We start from the raw sequence: 20,055 nt of genomic DNA, 5'->3' as shown, positions 1-20,055 counted from the left end.
TGCTGCAATTGTTATATGGTTATTTCTGGGCAGGAATAGCGAAGGATAAAACATTTAAAGTAATGCACAACTTTAATCTGGTGGGCAGCAGTTTAAGGAATGTGAAGATGTTGTGTTGGGAACATCGGCGCGGATAGGAGGGGGTGGTGATGCCAAGTTGTGTGGGTTGGGGGGGAGGAATTGTTTTGTATGTGTGTGCGTGTGTGTGATTAGGAGTGGGTTCGGCCGCCGTTGTTGCTGTTGAGGGGTTTGCAGGCGGTGTTGAGGTGGCGGCAACCCGCGGGGGGGGAGGGAGGGAGGCGACGGGAACAGGGCGAGGCCTCAGGCCCCGCTCACGTGACGGCGCAAGATGGCGGCGGCGGCGGCGGCGATGGACGAGGAGTTCGAGGACGCCATCGACGTGGAGCCCCTGGAGCCCACCCTCTCCAACATCATCGAGCAGAAATCACTCAAGTGGATCTTCGTGGGCGGCAAAGGAGGAGTGGGCAAAACCACCTGCAGGTAGAAGGGCCAGGGCCGGGGCCGGGGCTGTTGCTGTTGCTGGAGTTGCCATGGGGCGGCTGTCACTGTCAGGCCCAGATGCCCGAACTCTCGTGTAGGAAGCAACTGCAGATGCTGGTTTAAACCGAAGGCAAACACACAAAAGCTCAGGGGCGACCGCGCCTTTGCGGTTGCAGCCCCTAGGCTGTGGAACAGCATCCCTCTTCCTATCAGAACTGCCCCCTCCATCAACTCTTTTAAGTCGAGACTAAAGACTTATCTATACTACCAAGCCTTTCCTGACGTCCTCTGAGTGAGGGCTACATGTGTATATATATGTATGTAGTCTGTTTTGTTGTGTTATTCTTATAACAAATGTAAAGCACTTTGGCCAACGAGAGTTGTTTTTTAAATGTGCTATATAAATAAATGTGACTTGACTTGACAAAAAGCTGGAGTAACTCACCGGGTAAGGCAGCATATCTGGAGAACATGATTATGGACGGCAAAAGTCTGTCACCTATTCCTTCTCTCCAGAGATGCTGCCTGACCCGCTGAGTTACTCCAGCTTTTTGTGTCTATATTTCCCCGCAGCGGGTTCTCAGCTGCCTGTATCCTCCCATAGGAGCCTCTCCCCACGAACAAGCCCTTGGTCCACATCTCCTAATTCTGCGTTTAAGAAGGAACTGCAGATGCTGGAAAATCGAAGGTAGACAAAAGTGCTGGAGAAACTCAGCGGGTGCAGCAGCATCTATGGAGCGAAGGAAATAGGTAAAGTTTCGGGCCGAAACGTTGCCATTTCCTTCGCTCCATAGATGCTGCTGCACCCGCTGAGTTTCTCCAGCACTTTGGTCTACCTCCTAATTCTGCGTGACGGTTCGTCGCAAACTCTGCCTTTAGCCCCTTTAATAGATTTAAAACATTGCATAAATACAGTTGTATGCAAGAAGGAATTGTAGCTGCTGGTTTATACCGAAGAAAAAACACAAAATGATCATGTTCATAAGTGATAGGAGCAAAATTAGACCATTTGGCCCATCAAGTCTAGACTACTGTGCCATTCAATCATGGTTGATCTCTCTCCCTCTCAATCCCATTCTCCTGCCTTCCCTGACAGATCCCCTGACAGATCTGTACTAATCAAGAATCTATCTCTGTCTTAAAAATATCAGTTGACTTGGCCTCCACAGCCTTTTGTGGCAATTAATTTCACAGATTCATCACCCTCTGACTAAAGAAACTCCTCTTCATCTCCTCCTTAAAGGAAAGTCCTTCAATTCTGAGACTATGATCTCCGGTCCGAGACACTCCCACTAGTGGAAACATTCTCTCCACATACACTCTATCCAGGAGTAACACAGCAGGTCAGGCAGCATCTTTGGAGAAAAGGAATAGGTGATGTTTTGGGCCAAAACCCATCTTTCGAATGAGAGTCAGGGGAAAGGGAAATTAGAGATATTGATTAGTGATATAGAGAGATATAGAAGAAATGAATGAAAAATATGTTAAAAAAAATAAAGATGATCAAGGAAACAGTCTGTGGGTTAGATGAAAACAAGCTGCTGTTGCTGGATTAAAACGTGGCCCAAAGTGAATTTTGTGTCAGGCAAGTTATTCTTCAACAGACTTAGAGACCATTCATCTGCTGTGTCTCTAGTGTGCTATATTGATCCTTAATGGTTGTAGCTATATTGAGGCCGTGCCACTTTAAAGTATGTGCCATGATCTATTAGTTGCTACGGTGTTTAATTTGGAATTTTCCATAAATTGTTTTTTTCTGTGGAAGAAAGTAACAATTAGAAAAACACTTCTCTGGCACCATAACTAAACACACTTTAGTTACTAGACACAAAATGCTGGATTAACTCAGCGGGACAGGCAACATCTCTGGAGAGAAGAATGGGTGCCGTTTCAGGTCGAGACCCTTCTTCAGACTCATTCTTTGGATCTCGATCCGAAACGTTAACCATTTCTTCTCTCCAGAGATGTGGCTTATCCCGCTGAGTTACCCCAGTATTTTATATTTAAGAAGGAACTGTAGATGCTGGAAAATCGAAGGTAGACAAAAATGCTGGAGGAACTCAGCGGGTGCAGCGGAAATAGGGTCCAGGGTGAAGGAAATAGGCGACGTTTTGGGTCGAGACCCTTCTTCAGACCTTCAGTATTTTATGTCTATCTTCCATTTAAAGCAGTATCTCCAAGTTCCTTCCTATTTAGTTATAAGTTTGAATGTTTACATTATTTTCACAAGAAGGACAATGGTCTATTGGCCTTTATTATGGGAGTGCTGTCATGATGATGTCTTACTCTATTTACAACCCTTAGTGAGACTGCACCTGGAGCCTTGTGTCCAATTTTGTGAAAAAATAAGATTTGTCAGAGATTGTAATGAAGGTTTATCAGATGGGTTCGCGAGTGATAGCTTGCTGTTTGGGATTAGATTGAGTAAACTAGACCTGTATTCTCTAGTGTTTAAACGGACCTAATTTTAACCGGGGTATCAGCAGGGATGGTGTTCCCTTGGCTGTCGGATCTGAAAGCAGGGGTTACAGTTTCAGAATAAAGGTAAGCCATTTAGTATTGAGGTGAGGAGAAAGCTCTTTTTGTGGTGCGGTGACAGAATGTGGAATCTGATAAAAAGGAAGATGGGAAGTGAAATGTAGAACCGGACAGATTGCGAGTGGGTGAAAACTCCCTAGTTCCTTTCTCCTCCTCCATCTGCTCATCTCCCATCCTTCCCTACTCCATACAACCATTTTTTTCTTTTCTACCCCCAATCCTCTCCACCAGCTATCCCTTCCTCTAGTTCTACATTTCACTCCTCATCTTCTTATCAGATTTAATATCTACACCCCTTTCCCACTTTATCTCCAGCCTTTGTTACAACTTCCACCCATCTGCCAGTATCCCTCCTCACCTGATCCGACTATCACTTTCCAGTCATTATCAGATTGCAGTGTGCGGGAGCTTGCTGAGTGGGGATGGTTTCCCCTTCGACAGTACAAATGTCTTCAGATCAAAAGATGGTTATTGGCTAAAAAGCACTTCACTGTGTGAATACATCTGTATATAAATACAAACCTTTAGCAAAACATAAGTGGTTGGAGATTCTCATTGGGTCACGCAGCATTTGTGGAGGGAATCGATAAACTCTGAAGCAGGAACCAGATCTGAAACGTCACTCATCCATTCCTTCCACAGATTGCTGAGTTCCTCCAGCACTTTGTTTGTGTTCCAGAACAAGGGGTCACAGTTTAAGGATAAGGGGGAAATCTTTTAGGACTGAGATGAGAAAAACATTTTTCACACAAAGAGTGGTGAATCTCTGGAATTCTCTGCCACAGAAGGTAGTTGAGGCCAGTTCATTGGCTATATTTATGAGGGAGTTAGATGTGGCCCTTGTGGCTAAGGGGATCAGGGGGTATGGAGAGAAGGCAGGTACGGGATACTGAGTTGGATGATCAGCCATGATCATATTGAATGGCGGTGCAGGCTCGAAGGGCCGAATGGCCTACTCCTGCACCTATTATCTATGTTTCTATGTTTCTATTCCAGCATCTGCAGTTCCTTGTGTCTCCTCAATACAAATCTTTTTATTCCAAACAGTTGCAGCTTGGCTGTGCAGTTGGCAGAGGTTCGAGAGACTGTGCTGATTATTTCCACAGACCCAGCCCATAACATTTCTGATGCGTTTGATCAGAAATTCTCCAAAGTGCCAACAAAGGTGAAGGGTTATGACAACCTCTTTGCTATGGTAAGTAAAATGTTAGCAGTGGAGATAACTTTCGACATATTTTCCATGATTTATTCAGTAATTCAATGTATCAAAATATGTAAGCAACACAGTGGTGCAGCTGGTTGAGCTGCTGGCTCAAAGTGCCAGAGTCCTGGGTTTGATCCTGACCTCGGGTGCTATCTGTGAGACGTTCGCCCTGTAACCTGTTTTTTCCAGATGCGTTGATTTTCTCCCACATCTTAAAGATGCATGAGTTTGTAGGTTAATTGACCCTCTGTAAATTAACCCCAGGAGTGTGGAGATTGAATGGGAAAGTAAGATTACAGAACCAGTGTGAATGGGTGATCAGTGTGTACTCAGTGGGCAGAAGGGTCTGTTACTAAGCTAAACATTGAAGCTACTTTGTACTAGAAGTGTTTTCATATTTGATAGGTGGACAACAGACAATAGGTGCAGGAGTAGGCCATTTGGCCCTTCGACCCAGCACCGCCATTCAACGTGATCATGGCTGATCATCCCCAATCAGTACCCCGTTCCTGCCTTCTCCCCATATCTCCTGACTCCGCTATTTTTCAGAGCCCTATCTAGCTCTCACTTGAAAGCATCCAGAGAACCTGCCTCCACCACCCTCTCAGGCAGAGAATTCCACAGACTCACCACTCTCTGTGAGAAAAAGTGTTTCCTCGTCTCCTTTCTAAATGGCTTACTCCTTATTCTTAAACTGTGGCCCCTGGTTCTGGACTCCCCCAACATCGGGAACATGTTTCCTGCCTCTAGCGTGTCCAAGCCCTTAACAATCTTCTATGTGTGGAGAATTAAAAGATTATATTATAAAAATATCAAGATAAGTGCAGCCTTGAAATATGTTAAAAGGGTAATTCTGGTTCGAGGACTGTTGAAGATAAGGTCTTGTAAGAAATCTGCCACCTCCATCCTGAACCATTTTTTTTATTATTGATCCCAGTTTGATTCCCATTATGATTTTGGTATGCGGAGAGGAAATTGGGAAGTGCCATACCTAAGTTTGTATCGCCAACAAATATTAACTCGGGACAGACACAAAAAGCTGGGGTAACTTAGTGGGTCAGATAGCATCTCTGGCAATAAAGAATAGGTGACTTTTGAGTCGAGACCCTTCTTCAGACTGAAAGTCAGGGGAGTTCCTGCTGAATTACTCTAGCTTTTTGTGTCTATCTTTGGTTTAAACCAGCATCTGCAGTTCCGTCTTGCACAATATTAATTTGGGTTTTGAATTCCATAACTACCAGTTTTACTTTTAAATTGCATAGCAAAATATAGTGAAGGAACGAGCCCTTTGGCCCACTGTGTTTACACCGATCACATTGCCAAATTAATCTAATCCCAAGATAGCCACAAAATGCTGGAGTAACTCAGCGGGACAAGCAGCATCTCTGGAGAGAAGGAATGGGTGACATTTCGGGTCAAGACCCTTCTTCAGACTGGTGACTGAATGTCCATAGTAAAGATGAGTGAGTGGGGGCTCGGAAAGTGGAAGTCGTTAAAGAGACGAAGGGCGTGTGAGGTATCTTGGACATAGGTTGGAGGAGATTGGACTGGGAGGATATAATGCATCGAGGTATGTGGAAATCATTTCAGCGGGACAGGAGCAGGCAGAAACAATGGGTCTGCCAGGGCAGTGTGTTTATGGATTTTGGAGAAAAGGTAAAACCAGGCCATGCTGGGCTGGGAATCGATAAGGTTGGAGGCTGTGGAGGGCAGACAGCCAGAGGTGATAACATCAGAAATGGTCGGTAGACAAAAATGCTGGAGAAGCTCAGAGGGTGAGGCAGCATCTATAGAGCGAAGGAAATAGGCGACGATTCGGATCAAGATGCTTCGTCAGACTGAAGAAGGGTCTCGACCCGAAATGTCGCCTACTTCCTTCGCTCCATAGATGCTGCCTCACCTGCTGAGTTTCTCCAACATTTTTGTCTACCTTCGATTTTCCAGCATCTGCAGTTCCTTCTTAAACATCAGAAATGGTCTGTGAGATTATGGCCTGGTGCTCATCTGTGGGATAAGTCCAATGATAAGTAGGAGGAGGTGTCCGAGAGCTGGCAACTGGACTCAGTGCGGTGGTATAGGTCAGCTCGCCAGATTACCACAGCGCCTCGCTTGCCTGCTCATGGTCTGTGTCCCTCTATTCCCGTCCTATTTTGTGTGTGTCTCAAAATGTCATTTACAGATTGTTGTCACATCTGCTCTACCACCTCCCTTGGTTGTGTTTACCAGACACCAACCGCACAGTGCAAACACTTTGTGTTGCAAATCTCCTTTTAATCTTTTTCCTATCACCAAAAACCCTCTAATAATTGATGTTTTCACTATTTAACCTATCTCAGTTCAGTCTAGTTTATTGTCACGTGTACCGAGGTACAGTGAAAAGCTTTTGTTGCGTTTTAACCAGTCAGCAGAAAGACAATGCACATGATTACCATCGAGCCATTTACAGTGCATAGATACATGATAAGGGAATAACATTTAGTGCAAGGTAAAGCAAGTTTAGTACAATCAAAAATAGTCCAAGTGTTACCAACAAGGTAGATAGTAATTCAGCACTGCTCTTTGGTTGTGGTAGGATGATTCAATTGCCTGATAACAGCTGGGAAGAAACTGTCCCTGGATCTAGAGGTGGGTGTTTTCACACTTCTATACCTTTTGCCCGATGGGAGAGGGGCAAAATCTGTGTCTCTCATAATATTATATACTTTATCAGATTGTCCCGCAGTCTCCGAGACGCCTGCAAAAACAATCCAAGTTTGTTTAGCCTCCCCTTATAGCTAATACATTCCAATCCAGGCAGCATCCTGGTAAATCCCTTCTGCACCTCTACAGGTTCTGCATCCTTCCTATAATGCAGTGACCAGGATATGCAAAAAAACCCCGCAGTACTGGAGTAACTCAGGGGGTCGGGCAACATCTATGGAGGGTGGTTAATCTGTGGAATTCTTCGTCTCAGACGGCTGTGGAGGCTGTCAATGGATATTTTTACGGCAGAGATAGATAGATTCTTGATTAGTGTGCGGGTGTCAGGGGTTATGGGGAGAAGGCAGGAGAATGAAGTTAGGAGAGAGAGAGATGGATCAGCCATGATTGAATGGCGGAGTAGACTTGATGGACCGAATGGCCTAATTCTGCTCCTATCACATGACATTATGACATGGATAGGTGACGTTTCAGGTTGAGATCCTTTTTCAGATTGATTGCAGTAGGTGGGAGAAAGCTGTGAAAAAGGTGGGGTGGGACAAACCCTGGTAAGTGATAGATGGAGATTTGGTTTGCGGATGGGTGTACAAAGGCCAGGGCTGAAAAGGAAACAAAAGGGTGTCTGAGACAAACAGTGACTTCTAAAGCTGCAGGGAGGGATATAGGTGGAAGGGAGTGTGGGGGAAATGGGTGCACACCACAGAGTGGGGCACAGGAAAAGAAGCAGCTGCAGGGGGGTAAATTCGACTAGTCATCGGCGTGGAAGTCCCGATTGAGGACGAGATCGGCTGCCTTAACCGGCTTGGCGCCACATTTTCGGGGGGGACTTCTGGGGGAGAGGTTTCAAGTGTGCTCATAAATTTGTCTGAGGCACCGGACGTGACTGGAAAATCGGTGGTGGATCTGCATTGGCTCTAGCTGAGAATATCGACATAACCAAATGCAATCTCCTCTTCTGTACTCCTTCTGTACTCCTCATCATCAGATATTGATTCATTCAGTAATTCAGGGTCAAATCTAAGACATCCTTTTTTTTATTGAAGAAAATAGGATTGATTACTATTTGAAGATATCGCATTTGGGCATTTCTTTTTCTGTGCAAATTTGGTTACCTAGATGAAGTTAAACTTAACACTTAACTGTTTTCCTGTTTGCTGAGCAGGAAATTGATCCAAGCCTTGGTGTAGCTGAACTACCCGATGAATTTTTCGAAGAAGATAATATGTTGAGCATGGGCAAGAAGATGATGCAGGAGGCAATGAGTGCGTTCCCAGGCATCGATGAAGCCATGAGCTATGCTGAAGTTATGAGGTAATGTGAGCTGGGGCAGGTTTCTACCTTTGTCATATCCATTTAAGACTCAACATTCTGGGCTACGACCTCTAACTAGAATTAGTGGTGACTTGAGTTCAGCTCTGTTAATCTTTCCTACATCGCGACTTGATGCAGGAACAATGCCAATAAGAGGAAGAATACTTTTGTGTTGGGCATGGGAATACTTGTTGTTTAGAATGATAATATTCATATTCTCAATTTCTATGAAGTTCATAGAACGAAAAGTTCATGTTCATAAGTGATGAGAGCAGAATTGGGCCATTCGGCCCATCAAGTCTACTCCGCCATTCAATCATGGCTGATCTATCTTTCCCTCTGAACCCCATTTTCCTGCCTTCTCCTCATAACCACAGACACCTTCTTGATGAGAACTTCTTTCAGCAAAGTGTTGAGACAAATGAGTGGTGAAATAGATTTCTGATCAGGCAATAGTGGATGACCCATTTAACAAGCTGCAAAAGGACCACCTTGGGAAGGGGATGGAGGGTCGGAATGAGTGGAATGAGGACTTGTATGAGCTGTTTGTGATGGCATAAGCTAGGAATAAAACTACTTGAGCACTTTAATGTGCTAATTGAATGCATAGTACTTGAGGTGTACTATATGGATGTGGTTCAGGGAAGACTGTGTGGGTTCCCTCCAGGTGCTCCAGTTTCTCCTACGTCCCAAAAATGTGTAGATTTGTAGGTTAATTGGCTTCTGTAAAATTGTCCCGAGTGTGCGTGGGAATGGATGAGAAAGTGGGATAACATAGAGCTAGGGTGAATGGATGATCAATGGTCGGTGTGGATTTGATGGGCTGAAGGGCCTGTTTCAACGAGGTATATTGTAATGAATCAATCAAAATATCGTTTCTGTGGGGGAAATGTATTCAACACTTTCACACAACATAAATTGCTCCCTCTCTAACCGATATAAAAACTATTTTACCTTTATATGGTGGAACGGACTTGACGACAAACAGACTTAAACTGTTGAAATTCTCAGTTCAGATTCTGTTTTGCTTTGTTTTTCTTTTTTTTTTTCTTCTTTAGTTTAGGGGGGGTTGTTTCTTTTTTCCTTTTTTTTTCCTTTTTATCTGTGTGTTTTTCTACATATATAAGTTTTCTTTTAAACATTGAACTATATTTACATAGAGGTCTATATTCAATGTGTATTTTGGCACTGGACTCGTATTAGGTTATACCTGTTATTAATGTAATCCTGACCCCTATGTATCAATATCATTGTTATGTTTATCATTATTCTTTTTGGTTTTTTTTTGTTTTGTTTTTGTTTTTTGGAAAAAAACTAATAAAAAGATTTAAAAGAAAGAAAGAAAATATTGTTTCTGGAAACAGCGGGGATGGGAAGAGGGAATAATAAAATAAGAATAAGACATGTACATCGTGTGAGATGGACTAGGGTGGAGGCGTTGCATGGAGACGGTTAACTCTGGCATACAATGGTGGTGGGCTCACGGTGGCGCCGCGGTAGAGTTGCCGCCTTACGGCAACTTGCAGTGCCGGAGACCCGGGTTTGGTCCCGACTACGGGTGCTGTCTGTACGGAGTTTGTTGTACGTTCTCCCCGTGACCTGCGTGGGTTTTCTCCGAGATCTTCGGTTTTCTCCAACACTCAAGACGTGCAGGAATGTAGCTTGATGTATGTTCATTGCTGCACATTCGGACACAAACCTCCATTTTGCTTCCTGGTTTTTCCATGGAGATCATCACTTTGAAACTTAAATTTCATCTCTTCTGCTGTGAAGATCCTGCCACTGATTGCTAGTTTTGGAAGTAAAGTTAAATGTTAGAGGCAGACGCAAAATGCTGGAGTAACTCAGCGGGACAGGCAGCATCTCTGGAGAGAAGGAATGGGTGACGTTTCGGGTCGAGACCCTTCTTCAGACTTCTTCTCGACGCGAAACGTTACACATTCCTTCTCTCCAGAGATGCTGCCTGTCCCGCTGAGTTACTCCAGCATTTTGTGTCTACCTTCGATTTAAACCAGCATCTGCAGTTCTTTCCTGTAATGGACCAATTCTGCTCTCATCACTTATGAACACTAAATGTTCGAGGCACCTGGATAGTAAATGCTGCTGTACATTTGACTCCCGTCACACTGCTTATTTTGCCAGATACATTGAATTACAATTGGATAGATTTTTATTAGATTGGATCTGCATTACGTGTACAGTAATTTGCAACTAAATGATGCTAAATGGTGGCGGCACAGTGGCGTAGCGGTACCTTACAGTGCCAGAGACACGGATTCGATCCGGACTGCCGGTGCTGTCAGTACGGAGTTTGTACGTTTTCCTTGTGACCTGCTTGGGTTTTCACTGCGTGCTCCGGTCACCTGCCACACTCCAACGTTATGCAAGTTTGTAGGTAAAATTGTACGTTGTCCCTAGTGTGTAGGATAGTGTTGCTGCATGGGGTGATCGCTGGTTGAAACCAAAGATCCTACAGCGAGCTAGATAGATCACTTGACGAAAAAGACGTAGTACGGTCATGGGCAGATTCATGGTTAATTTTCGGCCATATTTCCGTAACCGGCTTCCGTCTCCGCACCAAAGATCCCGTAGCGGAGCAAAGATACTAGTGCGGAGACGGAAGCCGGTTACGGAAACATCCTCGTAAAAATAAACGTTCTTTGGTAAAAATCTTCTCATTTTCAGAATTATAATTTATTAACACAAACTGTTCCCCCGCCACGTTGATTAAACTGCGAGTCGGGTCGGGTCCAGTTACTGAAATGAATGAAAAAAAGGCCCACGTTCCGCTCCGTTGCGTACTACACGTCAGCCCATTGCATTTAGCAGGAGTGGTCTATCTTGCTCCGCTATAGGATCTTTGGTTGGAACAAGCCAAAGGGCCCGTTTCCTCGCTCTGCCTCTAAAGTAAATTAAAGCAACTTTTACCGAAGGGTTTTCTTAACTTAGCACCGCCTTTTTGTGAAATATCTTTTGTTTCGCATCTGTTTTACAGATTGGTGAAAGGCATGAATTTCTCAGTGGTGGTCTTTGACACGGCACCAACAGGACACACACTGCGGCTCTTGAACTTCCCAACTATCGTCGAGAGGGGTCTCGGGCGGCTAATGCAGATTAAAAACCAAATTAGTCCTTTCATCTCCCAGGTAGACTAAACCTATCTGTTTGAAATGAGATCAAATAATTACTTGTTTAAAATGAGATCAAATAATTACTGATAATTGATGCCAAAAAGAAAGGCAGCAGTGGTGCATCAGTAGAGTTGCTGGCTTGCAGCGCCAGAGACTCGGGTTCCATCCTGACTACGGATGCTGTCTGCATTGAGTTTGTACGTTCTCCCCATGACCATGTGGGTTTCTTCTGGGTGCTCCGGTTTCCTCCAACACTCCAAAGACATACAGGTTTGTAGCTTAATTGGCTTCGGTAATTGTAAATTGTCCCTAGTGTGTGTAGAATATTGTTGGTGTGCGGGGATCGCTGGCTGGTGTGGACTCAGTGGGTCGATGGGCTTGTTCCCACTAAGTCTCTAAACTAAACTAAAAAGCTAGGATTACTTGCAATTGAAATAAAATATCGCATCGTGACTTCAATTAAAATTTAACATGACTGTTCTGTAATCATCTCTCAATAATTGTCACTTTCATTGTCGGTGATCTAAGTAATCTTTGGTTATGTTGGATGTGGAGTCTATATTGAATCAGTGCCTGCATTTCAGATGTGCAGTATGCTTGGACTCGGTGACATGAATGCGGATCAACTTGCATCCAAGCTGGAAGAGACCCTGCCGGTCATTCGTTCCGTCAGTGAGCAGTTTAAAGACCCGGTAATTATGATGATGTTGATACTCTATTGTCATTTGTACCTAGCTAGGTGTAGAGAAATTCTTTGCTTTTGCATACAAGATACACGAAAGAGGAGCCAGCAAGGCGCAGACAACGTTACAAAAAGTACTCAATAGACAATACACAATACACAATAGGTGCAGGAGTAGGCCATTCGACCCTTCGAGCCAGCACTGCCATTCAATGTGATCATGGCTGATCATCCCCAATCAATACCCCGTTCCTGCCTTCTCCCCTGACTCTGCTATTTTTAAGAGCCCTATCTAGCTCTCTCTTGAAAGCATCCAGAGAACCGGCCTTCACCGCCCTCTGAGGCAGAGAATTCCACAGACTCACCACTCTCTGTGAGAAAAAGTGTTTCCTCGTCTCCGTTCTAAATGGCTTATTCCCTATTCTTAAACTGTGGCCCCTGGTTCTGGACTCCCCCAACATCGGGAACATGTTTCCTGCCTCTAGCGAGTCCAAGCCTTTAACAATCTCGATTCCACATATGTTTCAATAAGATTCCCTCTCATCCTTCTAAACTCCCGAGTGTACAAGCCCAGCTGCTCCATCCTCTCAGCATATGACAGTCCCGCCATCCCGGGAATTAACCTTGTAAACCTATGCTGGGCTCCCTCAATAGCAAGAATGTCCTTCCTCAAATTAGGGGACCAAAACTGCACACAATACTCCAGGTGTGGTCTCACTAGGGCTCTGTACAACTGCAGAAGGACCTCTTGGCTCCTATATTCGATTCCTCTTGTTCATCCCTTCTTCACCCCCCCTCCCCCCTCCCAACGCTGGGGCCCCCTTAGTTCTCGGTGATGCTGTCCTCAGCCTGCCTTGACCTTGAGGCTCAGCCCCAAACCATGAGGCTTCGGCCCTACAAGACCTCATCCACAGGGGCTCCTCTTTGGCCCTCCTCGCCCTCGGGGCTCTGACCTGACCACCTCGCCTCCACCACTCGCTCCTGTGGGCCGAGTCCTCCTCCGTCGGCTGACCACAGCGGGCGATTCAGGCCTGCTCACCAGGAGTGTCCCGGCCCCCTGCTTGCCAGGAGCAAATTGTATGTTTTCCTGTAATTATCCTGTAACCTGACCTCAAATTGTAACTTGGAGCACATTAAAATGAAAAGATAGTCCGATAGACGGGTAGATAGTCAGAATCTATTTCTGAGGCTATAGAGCAGACAGAAGCGTTTTCTCTGTTTTCTCTGTGGCCTGTAAATTAGACAGCGGATTATTTTAAGACCGTATCTCACGTATCTGCAACCATAGATGATATTAGATGAGAACTTGCTTAAGATAATTGGAATTGCTTGCAGGCAAAGGGATATCTTCTTCTTCTTCTGCCGTATGTCTTTTAGACCTGCAGCTCCGTTGAGGCGAGCCAGGCCAACTTGTCATCGTCCAGGTCAATCAGACCTTGTTCACCATTCGGTGGCCGGTGTTTGGGGCAACTGGTGACTATGTGCTCCACTGTCTGTGTTGGGTCCCCACATTCGCTGGTCCACGAGGCCCCACCTCTTCATCGCTACTCCAGAGCGTCCGACGCCTGTCCTCAAGCGGTTGAGGGTTGCCCACTGCTTTCGGGGCCGGTCCTGGCCAGGGACGTCCATGGGGTCATCGATGTAATGGTGTAGCCTAGATGGTTGATAAAGGAATGTCCAGATTGAAGGATGCTTTTAAGTGTGGCGATGAGAGTTCAATGCATACATGTTCCTGTTCGAGTGAAGGGCAGGGCAGCTGGGAGTAAGAAATTGAGGCTCTGGTCAGAAACAAGGAGGCGGCATGGGCCAGGTAATGGCAGCTGAGATCAAGTGTATCCCTACAGGAGTTTAGGAGACTGGACCATAAATGAGAAGGAAATCAGGAAGGCAAAGATGTGGGCAGGAGATAGCTCTGACAGATAAAATTAAGGAGAATCCAATGCAAAGTTATTAAGGGAAAGAGGCTAACTTGAGAGGGTATAGGGCTCATCAGAAACCAAGCATTAATGTGTGAATGGGTTTGCAGGAGATGGGCAAGGTCCTCAATGATAACTTCTCTTTGCTTTTACTATGGAGAGAAACTTGAACTTGGGACAGTGTAATGGAGTAGTCTTGATTACCATCAGGGAGGTGCTGGACGTCCTAAGATCATAAGTGATAGGAGCGGAATTAGGCCATTCAGCCCTTCGTCTACTCCGCCATTCAATCGTGGCTGATCTATCCCTCCATCTGAACCCCATTCTCCTGCCTTCTCCCCATAACCCCTGACACCCATACTAATCAAGAATCTCTGCCATCAAAATATCCATTGACTTGGCCTCCACAGCCTTCTGTGGCAAAGAATTCCACAGATTCACCACCCTCTGACTAAAGAAATTGCTCCTCATCGCCTTGCTAAAGGAACGTTCTTTTAATTCTGAGGCGGTGACCTCTGGTCCAAGACTCTCCCACTAGACAATAGACAATAGGTGCAGGATTAGGCCATTTGGCCCTTCGAGCCAGCACCGCCATTTAATGTGATCATGGCTGATCATCCCCAATCAGTACCCCGTTCCTGCCTTCTCCCCATATTCCCTGACTGCTATTTTTAAGAGCACTATCTTGCAAGCATCCAGAGAACCGGCCTCCACCACCCTCTGAGGCAGAGAATTCCGCAGACACTAGTGGAAACATCCTCTCCACATCCACTCCATCCAGGCCTTTTAATATTTGGTAAGTTTCAATGGGGTCCCCCTCATCCTTCGGAACTCCAGCGAGTGCAGGCCCAGTGCCATCAAACGTTCATCATATGGTCACCCAATCATTCCTGGGATCATTATCGTAAACCTGCTGTAGTCCCTCTGCAAAGCTAGCACACCCTTCCTCAGAAACGGGTCCCAAAACCGCTTGCAATACTCCGCATGTTTGGCACTGATGCAGAGCAGCTTCACAGTTGTTGTTTTTGTCACTTGCAGGAGCAGACCACATTTATCTGTGTGTGCATTGCCGAATTTCTGTCCTTGTACGAAACGGAGCGACTAATTCAAGAGTTGGCAAAGTGCAAAATTGACACGCACAACATCATCGTAAACCAGCTGGTGTTTCCAGACCCCGGGGAGAAGCCTTGTCGGATGTGTGAGGCACGACACAAAATCCAGTCCAAATACCTAGACCAGGTACACTGCAGCGGGCAACTGTTCCCACTCGAAACATCACCCATCGTCACAGATGCCTGTCCCGCTGTGTTACTCCAGCACTTTGCGTCTATCTTCGGTATAAACCAGCACCTGCAATTCCTTTCTTCACATACAAAAGCATCATTGGTAAACGTGGGTGCGCGCACATGTTTCATTTCTTTGTTCAATTTTTTTAAATAATGGATCTAATAGACTGATTGTTGAATGTCAAGATCAAGATACATTTATTTGTCACATGTGCCAGTTGGCACAGTGAAATGTGATCACCATACAGCCATACAATAAAATAAAGAACACAACACACGATAGAGTTCAACATAAAACATCCCCACACAACAGAATCAAAGTTTACCACTGTGAGGGAAGGCACCAAAGTCAGTCATCTTCCTCTGATGTTCGCCCGTGGTTGGGGCCTCCGGAGCCCTCCGCAGTCACCGCCACGGGCAGCCCGCCGCTCGGGCCCGCTCGCCGGGATGTTGGCACTCCGACGTCGGGACTGGAGGCCAACCTCAGCCGCTTGGACCTCCAAATCAGCCGCTTCCCACCGTAGTCCGCAGCTCCCGACGTCCCCAGGCCGCGCCGGGCGGAGATTCAACACTGGCGGCCCTCGGCAAAGGGCCCCAGGGACTCCGCAATGTCGGTCAGCGCAGCCAGCGTTGGGAGCTCTGTGAATACAGTCCCACAGTTGATGCTGGACTATAAAACACAGTTGAAGCTAGACTATAAAATATGTTTACAGGAGCTAATCATTTTATGATTAAATCTCAATTCCTTAAAGGGCTGGCTGTAATCTTATGATTTGTGATGTTTAAAAGCAGTTTTGTGATTGTTCTATGTGTAAGTCATAGAGTCATACGGCCTTTCTGCCGAACTGGGGTCAATGAAAGAGCGTTCATGTCATGGTCCTGTTTCCACCACCACTGTATGCAGATGCCTAATAACTCTCTAAAGCTAAACCTATCCTATCCGTGTTTTTCCAAACCTAAATCTATCCTGGCCAGTGTTTTTCCCCGTTATACTTCAATGACTGAGACCAACCTGGCGGTTTGATGTAATCATCAACTTACCTGGTTCATCAAACAAGTCGAAGATAGACACAAAAAGCTGAAGTTACTCAGCGGGTCAGACAGCATCTCTGGAGAAAAGGAATAGGAGACCTTTTGGGTCGAGACTTGACACATCTAGCAAGTCGCTACATCTGTGGCTCTCTACCAGTGGGGGATAGTTAATTGTTTGCATTCCCTGTTTAAGAGGAGATTTCAGCCTTTTTTTAATCCATCTATCGATTTATTTATTTGATTCTTTAATTCTTTATTTCGAACAGAATAAAAAGCAAGTGTGAAACAGCGTACAAAAAACAAAACAAGAATATTTATAAAGTGTCATAAACAATATCTATAAATAAATGAAATCATATGTGTCCGAAAAGCAGGAAGAATCAAAGCTTATTAATTCCCACCCCTTATTCAACTGCTTATAATTATCTTAAATATGTACACCAAATGTTCACCAGCAGCCATTTGTACACCAAATTATTTACATTTATACACTAATCAAATATTTACAAAGCCATACAAAAAACCCTCATATACTATACAGTATCTCTTAGTGATATATACAACCCATCACCCTATAATCACCCTTCCCAATACAATCAGTATAACAAATAGGTTACACAAAAAAGCTGGAGAAACTCAGCGGGTGCAGCAGCATCTATGGAGCGAAGGAAATAGGCAACGTTTCGGGCCGAAACTCTTCTTCAGACTGATCGGGGGCGGGGGGGGGGGGGGACAAGAAAGGCGTACAGAGGAGGTCCTAGGCGTACAGTTGGAGGGAAGGGGGGAATCACAGATGGGGGACAGTTAGAAAGGAGGTTGTGAAACTGTCTCCGGAGAGGAGAGGAGAGGAGAACTTCTTCAAGGTAGGCATATCTTGAAGAGATAACAAATATCCCACTCACAATCACCTTCCTTTTGTGTACCTATCCTTTTAAAAAAGTGTTTTTGTACATCTTTTTAAACGTTGCCGTTTTGTTTTCCAGATGGAGGATCTGTATGAAGATTTTCACATAGTGAAGCTCCCACTGTTACCTCACGAAGTCAGGGGCACCGACAAAGTCAATACTTTCTCCAAGCTCTTGCTTGAGCCTTACCTGCCGCCCAGCAAATGAACAGACTTCCTTCATTCCCTTTCAATACCGATGCGGGGAAAGCCTAGGATTTGTAATTTATTAACACTGTGTTTGTAGAAACAAGCATGGGGGAGGGATGTGTGGATGTTATTTATTGTGTTGAGCCAGGTGTGAGTTTATTTGTTCATGTAATTCTGCAGTAATACTGACTACACGAGCCGACCCGACCCGACCCGAAGGTTGTGTCAAAGCTGTACCATTTTCACCTAAATCTTAGCTCTCGCAAACGTTACACATCATTGCTTTCCAGCTTTGACTCTCCTTCCCCCTCCCCCCCCCCCTTAAATATATACCTCCCCCCCCCCCCTCCAAAATAAGCATCTACCTAAGACCGAAGCCCCTCTGCCCTCACCAGCTGCAAGCCACACTACTATCGGATTAATTTTCACTCCGAGTGTGATAGTCATCAGAAGGAAGTGCATGGTTCACAGCTGAAGGGGCAGTTCCACTGTGACATGTTGAGTGAGTTTACCCACTCAACATTGTGAGGCTCGTCCATTAAACCATTTAACACTAGCAACTTTATCCAGGTTACTTTGTTAACACATCAACACCAGTTCGAGGCAAAGATGTGAAAGGGAGCCTTTTGCCTGATATTGGTCCATTATCTCATTTAGGTCTAATTTAATATTCATCTCCTGTGACCATTCCATTAACCTTGTTATTCTGAATACACAGGCTATCTTGGTCTTGGGTCAATAGACAACCTGTTAGTGTCAAGTGTCGCCTTGTAGCCAGTGTTATTTGTAGCCAGAGTTTTTTTCTTGTTTGGCACACCTGGCATTTAATTGAACATCCAATAGACATGTTGTGAATGCTGCCCGTGCTTTATGGAAGTGTTTCTTTCTGATTTGTTAAAGAAGTTTAAATGAAGACACTTGTTAAGGAATACCTAACCAGAATGGTACTTTCAAATGTTTTATTTTATTGCATTGGATCTGCCAGGTCTATGTTCAAATTGCTTACCTGTCCATGTCCCTGTTGAATGTGGATGCAGATTCTTCCACGAGTTTGGAGGAGGCAGCTTAGGTAATCCCTCAGGCCCTGTTATCACTGCACCTCAACTTAAAATAGTGAGCCGTATCAGGCCAGGAAAATCATACAATTAATCCCTGGGCTTTGCAAGAGCAGTTGGATGTCTGCTTGGCTCGGATAATGGCGGAGAAGATGGATGTAGAAAGGGAAGGGGAAAATTGGCTACAATATCTAAATGGTTCTGGTCTGCCCTTGTAAAGGGTGATGGATGTGAACAACCTTTGGACTCGGATGTTAGCCATTAATGTTTCCTTTGATCCATGAGAAATACCTGCTAATATGTACCAGAAGACCAATACCATCCAACATTGTATCTTCCAGGAGAGGCAGAGGGAAGGCTTAATGTTGGGGATTACAAGGCAGCGAATTGTTCACTCCAGAAATGTTAAATGTATTTTAATAGCAGTAGGTGAAACCTGTGGTGACTGACTGAGGTAGTAATTGAGCGGCAACTGTCAAACCACAAGGAAAATTAAATCCCATGGGGGTGGTGAAGTTAATCCTCGTCAGCAAAGAGGGAAGATTCAATGCATTGGGCTCTTTCACAGTGGAATGACCATTTTGTGTTTTAATATTGCCGCTGCTGTGGAGAGGCTGACAAAAGCCATCCAGGCCCGTTTATTGTAAGCCCTCCCTCTGCTTTGTTTTGTAAAATACTTGGCTATTAGAACAACAGATCCCTTTGAGAGCAGGGGCCATGTGTTTGAACCAACCAAATCAAAGGTAGCAGGGTGATTGGAGAAGTACATGAGGAGAAAATGTTGCGCTCTTTTAAGAATATCTCTTATTAATTTACGTGACAGATGACTGCCGTTTAAAATTTATTTAGAATAAATTTCTCATCCCATACTGTTATGTTGAGTGACCTTTTTGGCTGCCCTGGTGCCTTGTTTGTGCACACTGGAAGCTCACAATCGGTATTGTGCACTTGAAGCAGGCTGGTTGTAGATCAGAAAGATCCAGCTGCCAACCTCTGAACTCTCAATCTCAAGGAGTGACCTCCAGCAGGGTCTCTGCACCATATCCTTTATGTTTCTGTCCACCCCTCTCCCCAAACCTAACATTGAAGCTGTGATATTCTGCACTTCTCCTATTGGGGAAGTAACGTACCAGAATGTGATGAGACCTTCAGAGAAACAGACGGGATTTCATCAGTAAAGAAAAGTTATCTTAAGTAGTCACGATAGATAAACACAAAATGCTGTAGTAACTCAGCGGGTTAGGTAGCATCTCTGGAGAGAAGGAATGGGTGACGTTTTGGGTCTGAAGAAGGGTCTCAACCCGAAACATCACCCAGAGATGCTGCCTGACCCGCTGAGTTCTCCTCCATTTTGTGTCCATCTTCGGTGTAAAGTAGCATCTGCAGTTCTTTCCTACACACTTGGCATGATAGTATTTTAATGCTTGTGGCATGGAAAGCTTATATTATGGCATGAGCTTAGTTCTTGTTTGTTGGTGCTTACATTAATTCTCAATGGGGAGGAGCTGTGAAGGAAAGATGGTTAAAACTAACTATTGAAAGGTTAAATATTTAAGAAGGAACTGCAGATGATATAAAATCAAAGGTAGACAAACATGCTGGAGAA

General features: G+C 44.9%; 1 protein-coding gene across 1 annotated transcript; it reads left to right on the top strand.

The window, feature by feature from the left end:
* Window positions 1-323: 323 nt before the first annotated feature.
* get3 (guided entry of tail-anchored proteins factor 3, ATPase) lies at window positions 324-19,316 on the top strand. Its single transcript, XM_055663905.1, has 7 exons — window positions 324-501; window positions 4,087-4,234; window positions 8,106-8,254; window positions 11,250-11,400; window positions 11,970-12,077; window positions 15,022-15,222; window positions 17,285-19,316. Exons 1-7 carry the CDS (start codon window positions 350-352, stop codon window positions 17,411-17,413), a joined length of 1,038 nt encoding a protein of 345 aa, XP_055519880.1. The 5' UTR covers window positions 324-349; the 3' UTR covers window positions 17,414-19,316.
* Window positions 19,317-20,055: the final 739 nt, after the last annotated feature.

The sequence above is a fragment of the Leucoraja erinacea genome, chromosome 39 (genome assembly GCF_028641065.1).
Source record: "Leucoraja erinacea ecotype New England chromosome 39, Leri_hhj_1, whole genome shotgun sequence".
Taxonomy (NCBI): Eukaryota; Metazoa; Chordata; class Chondrichthyes; order Rajiformes; family Rajidae; genus Leucoraja; species Leucoraja erinaceus.
The sequence above is the reverse complement of the archived record's forward strand: the minus strand, read 5'-3'. Positions and strand labels throughout refer to the sequence as shown.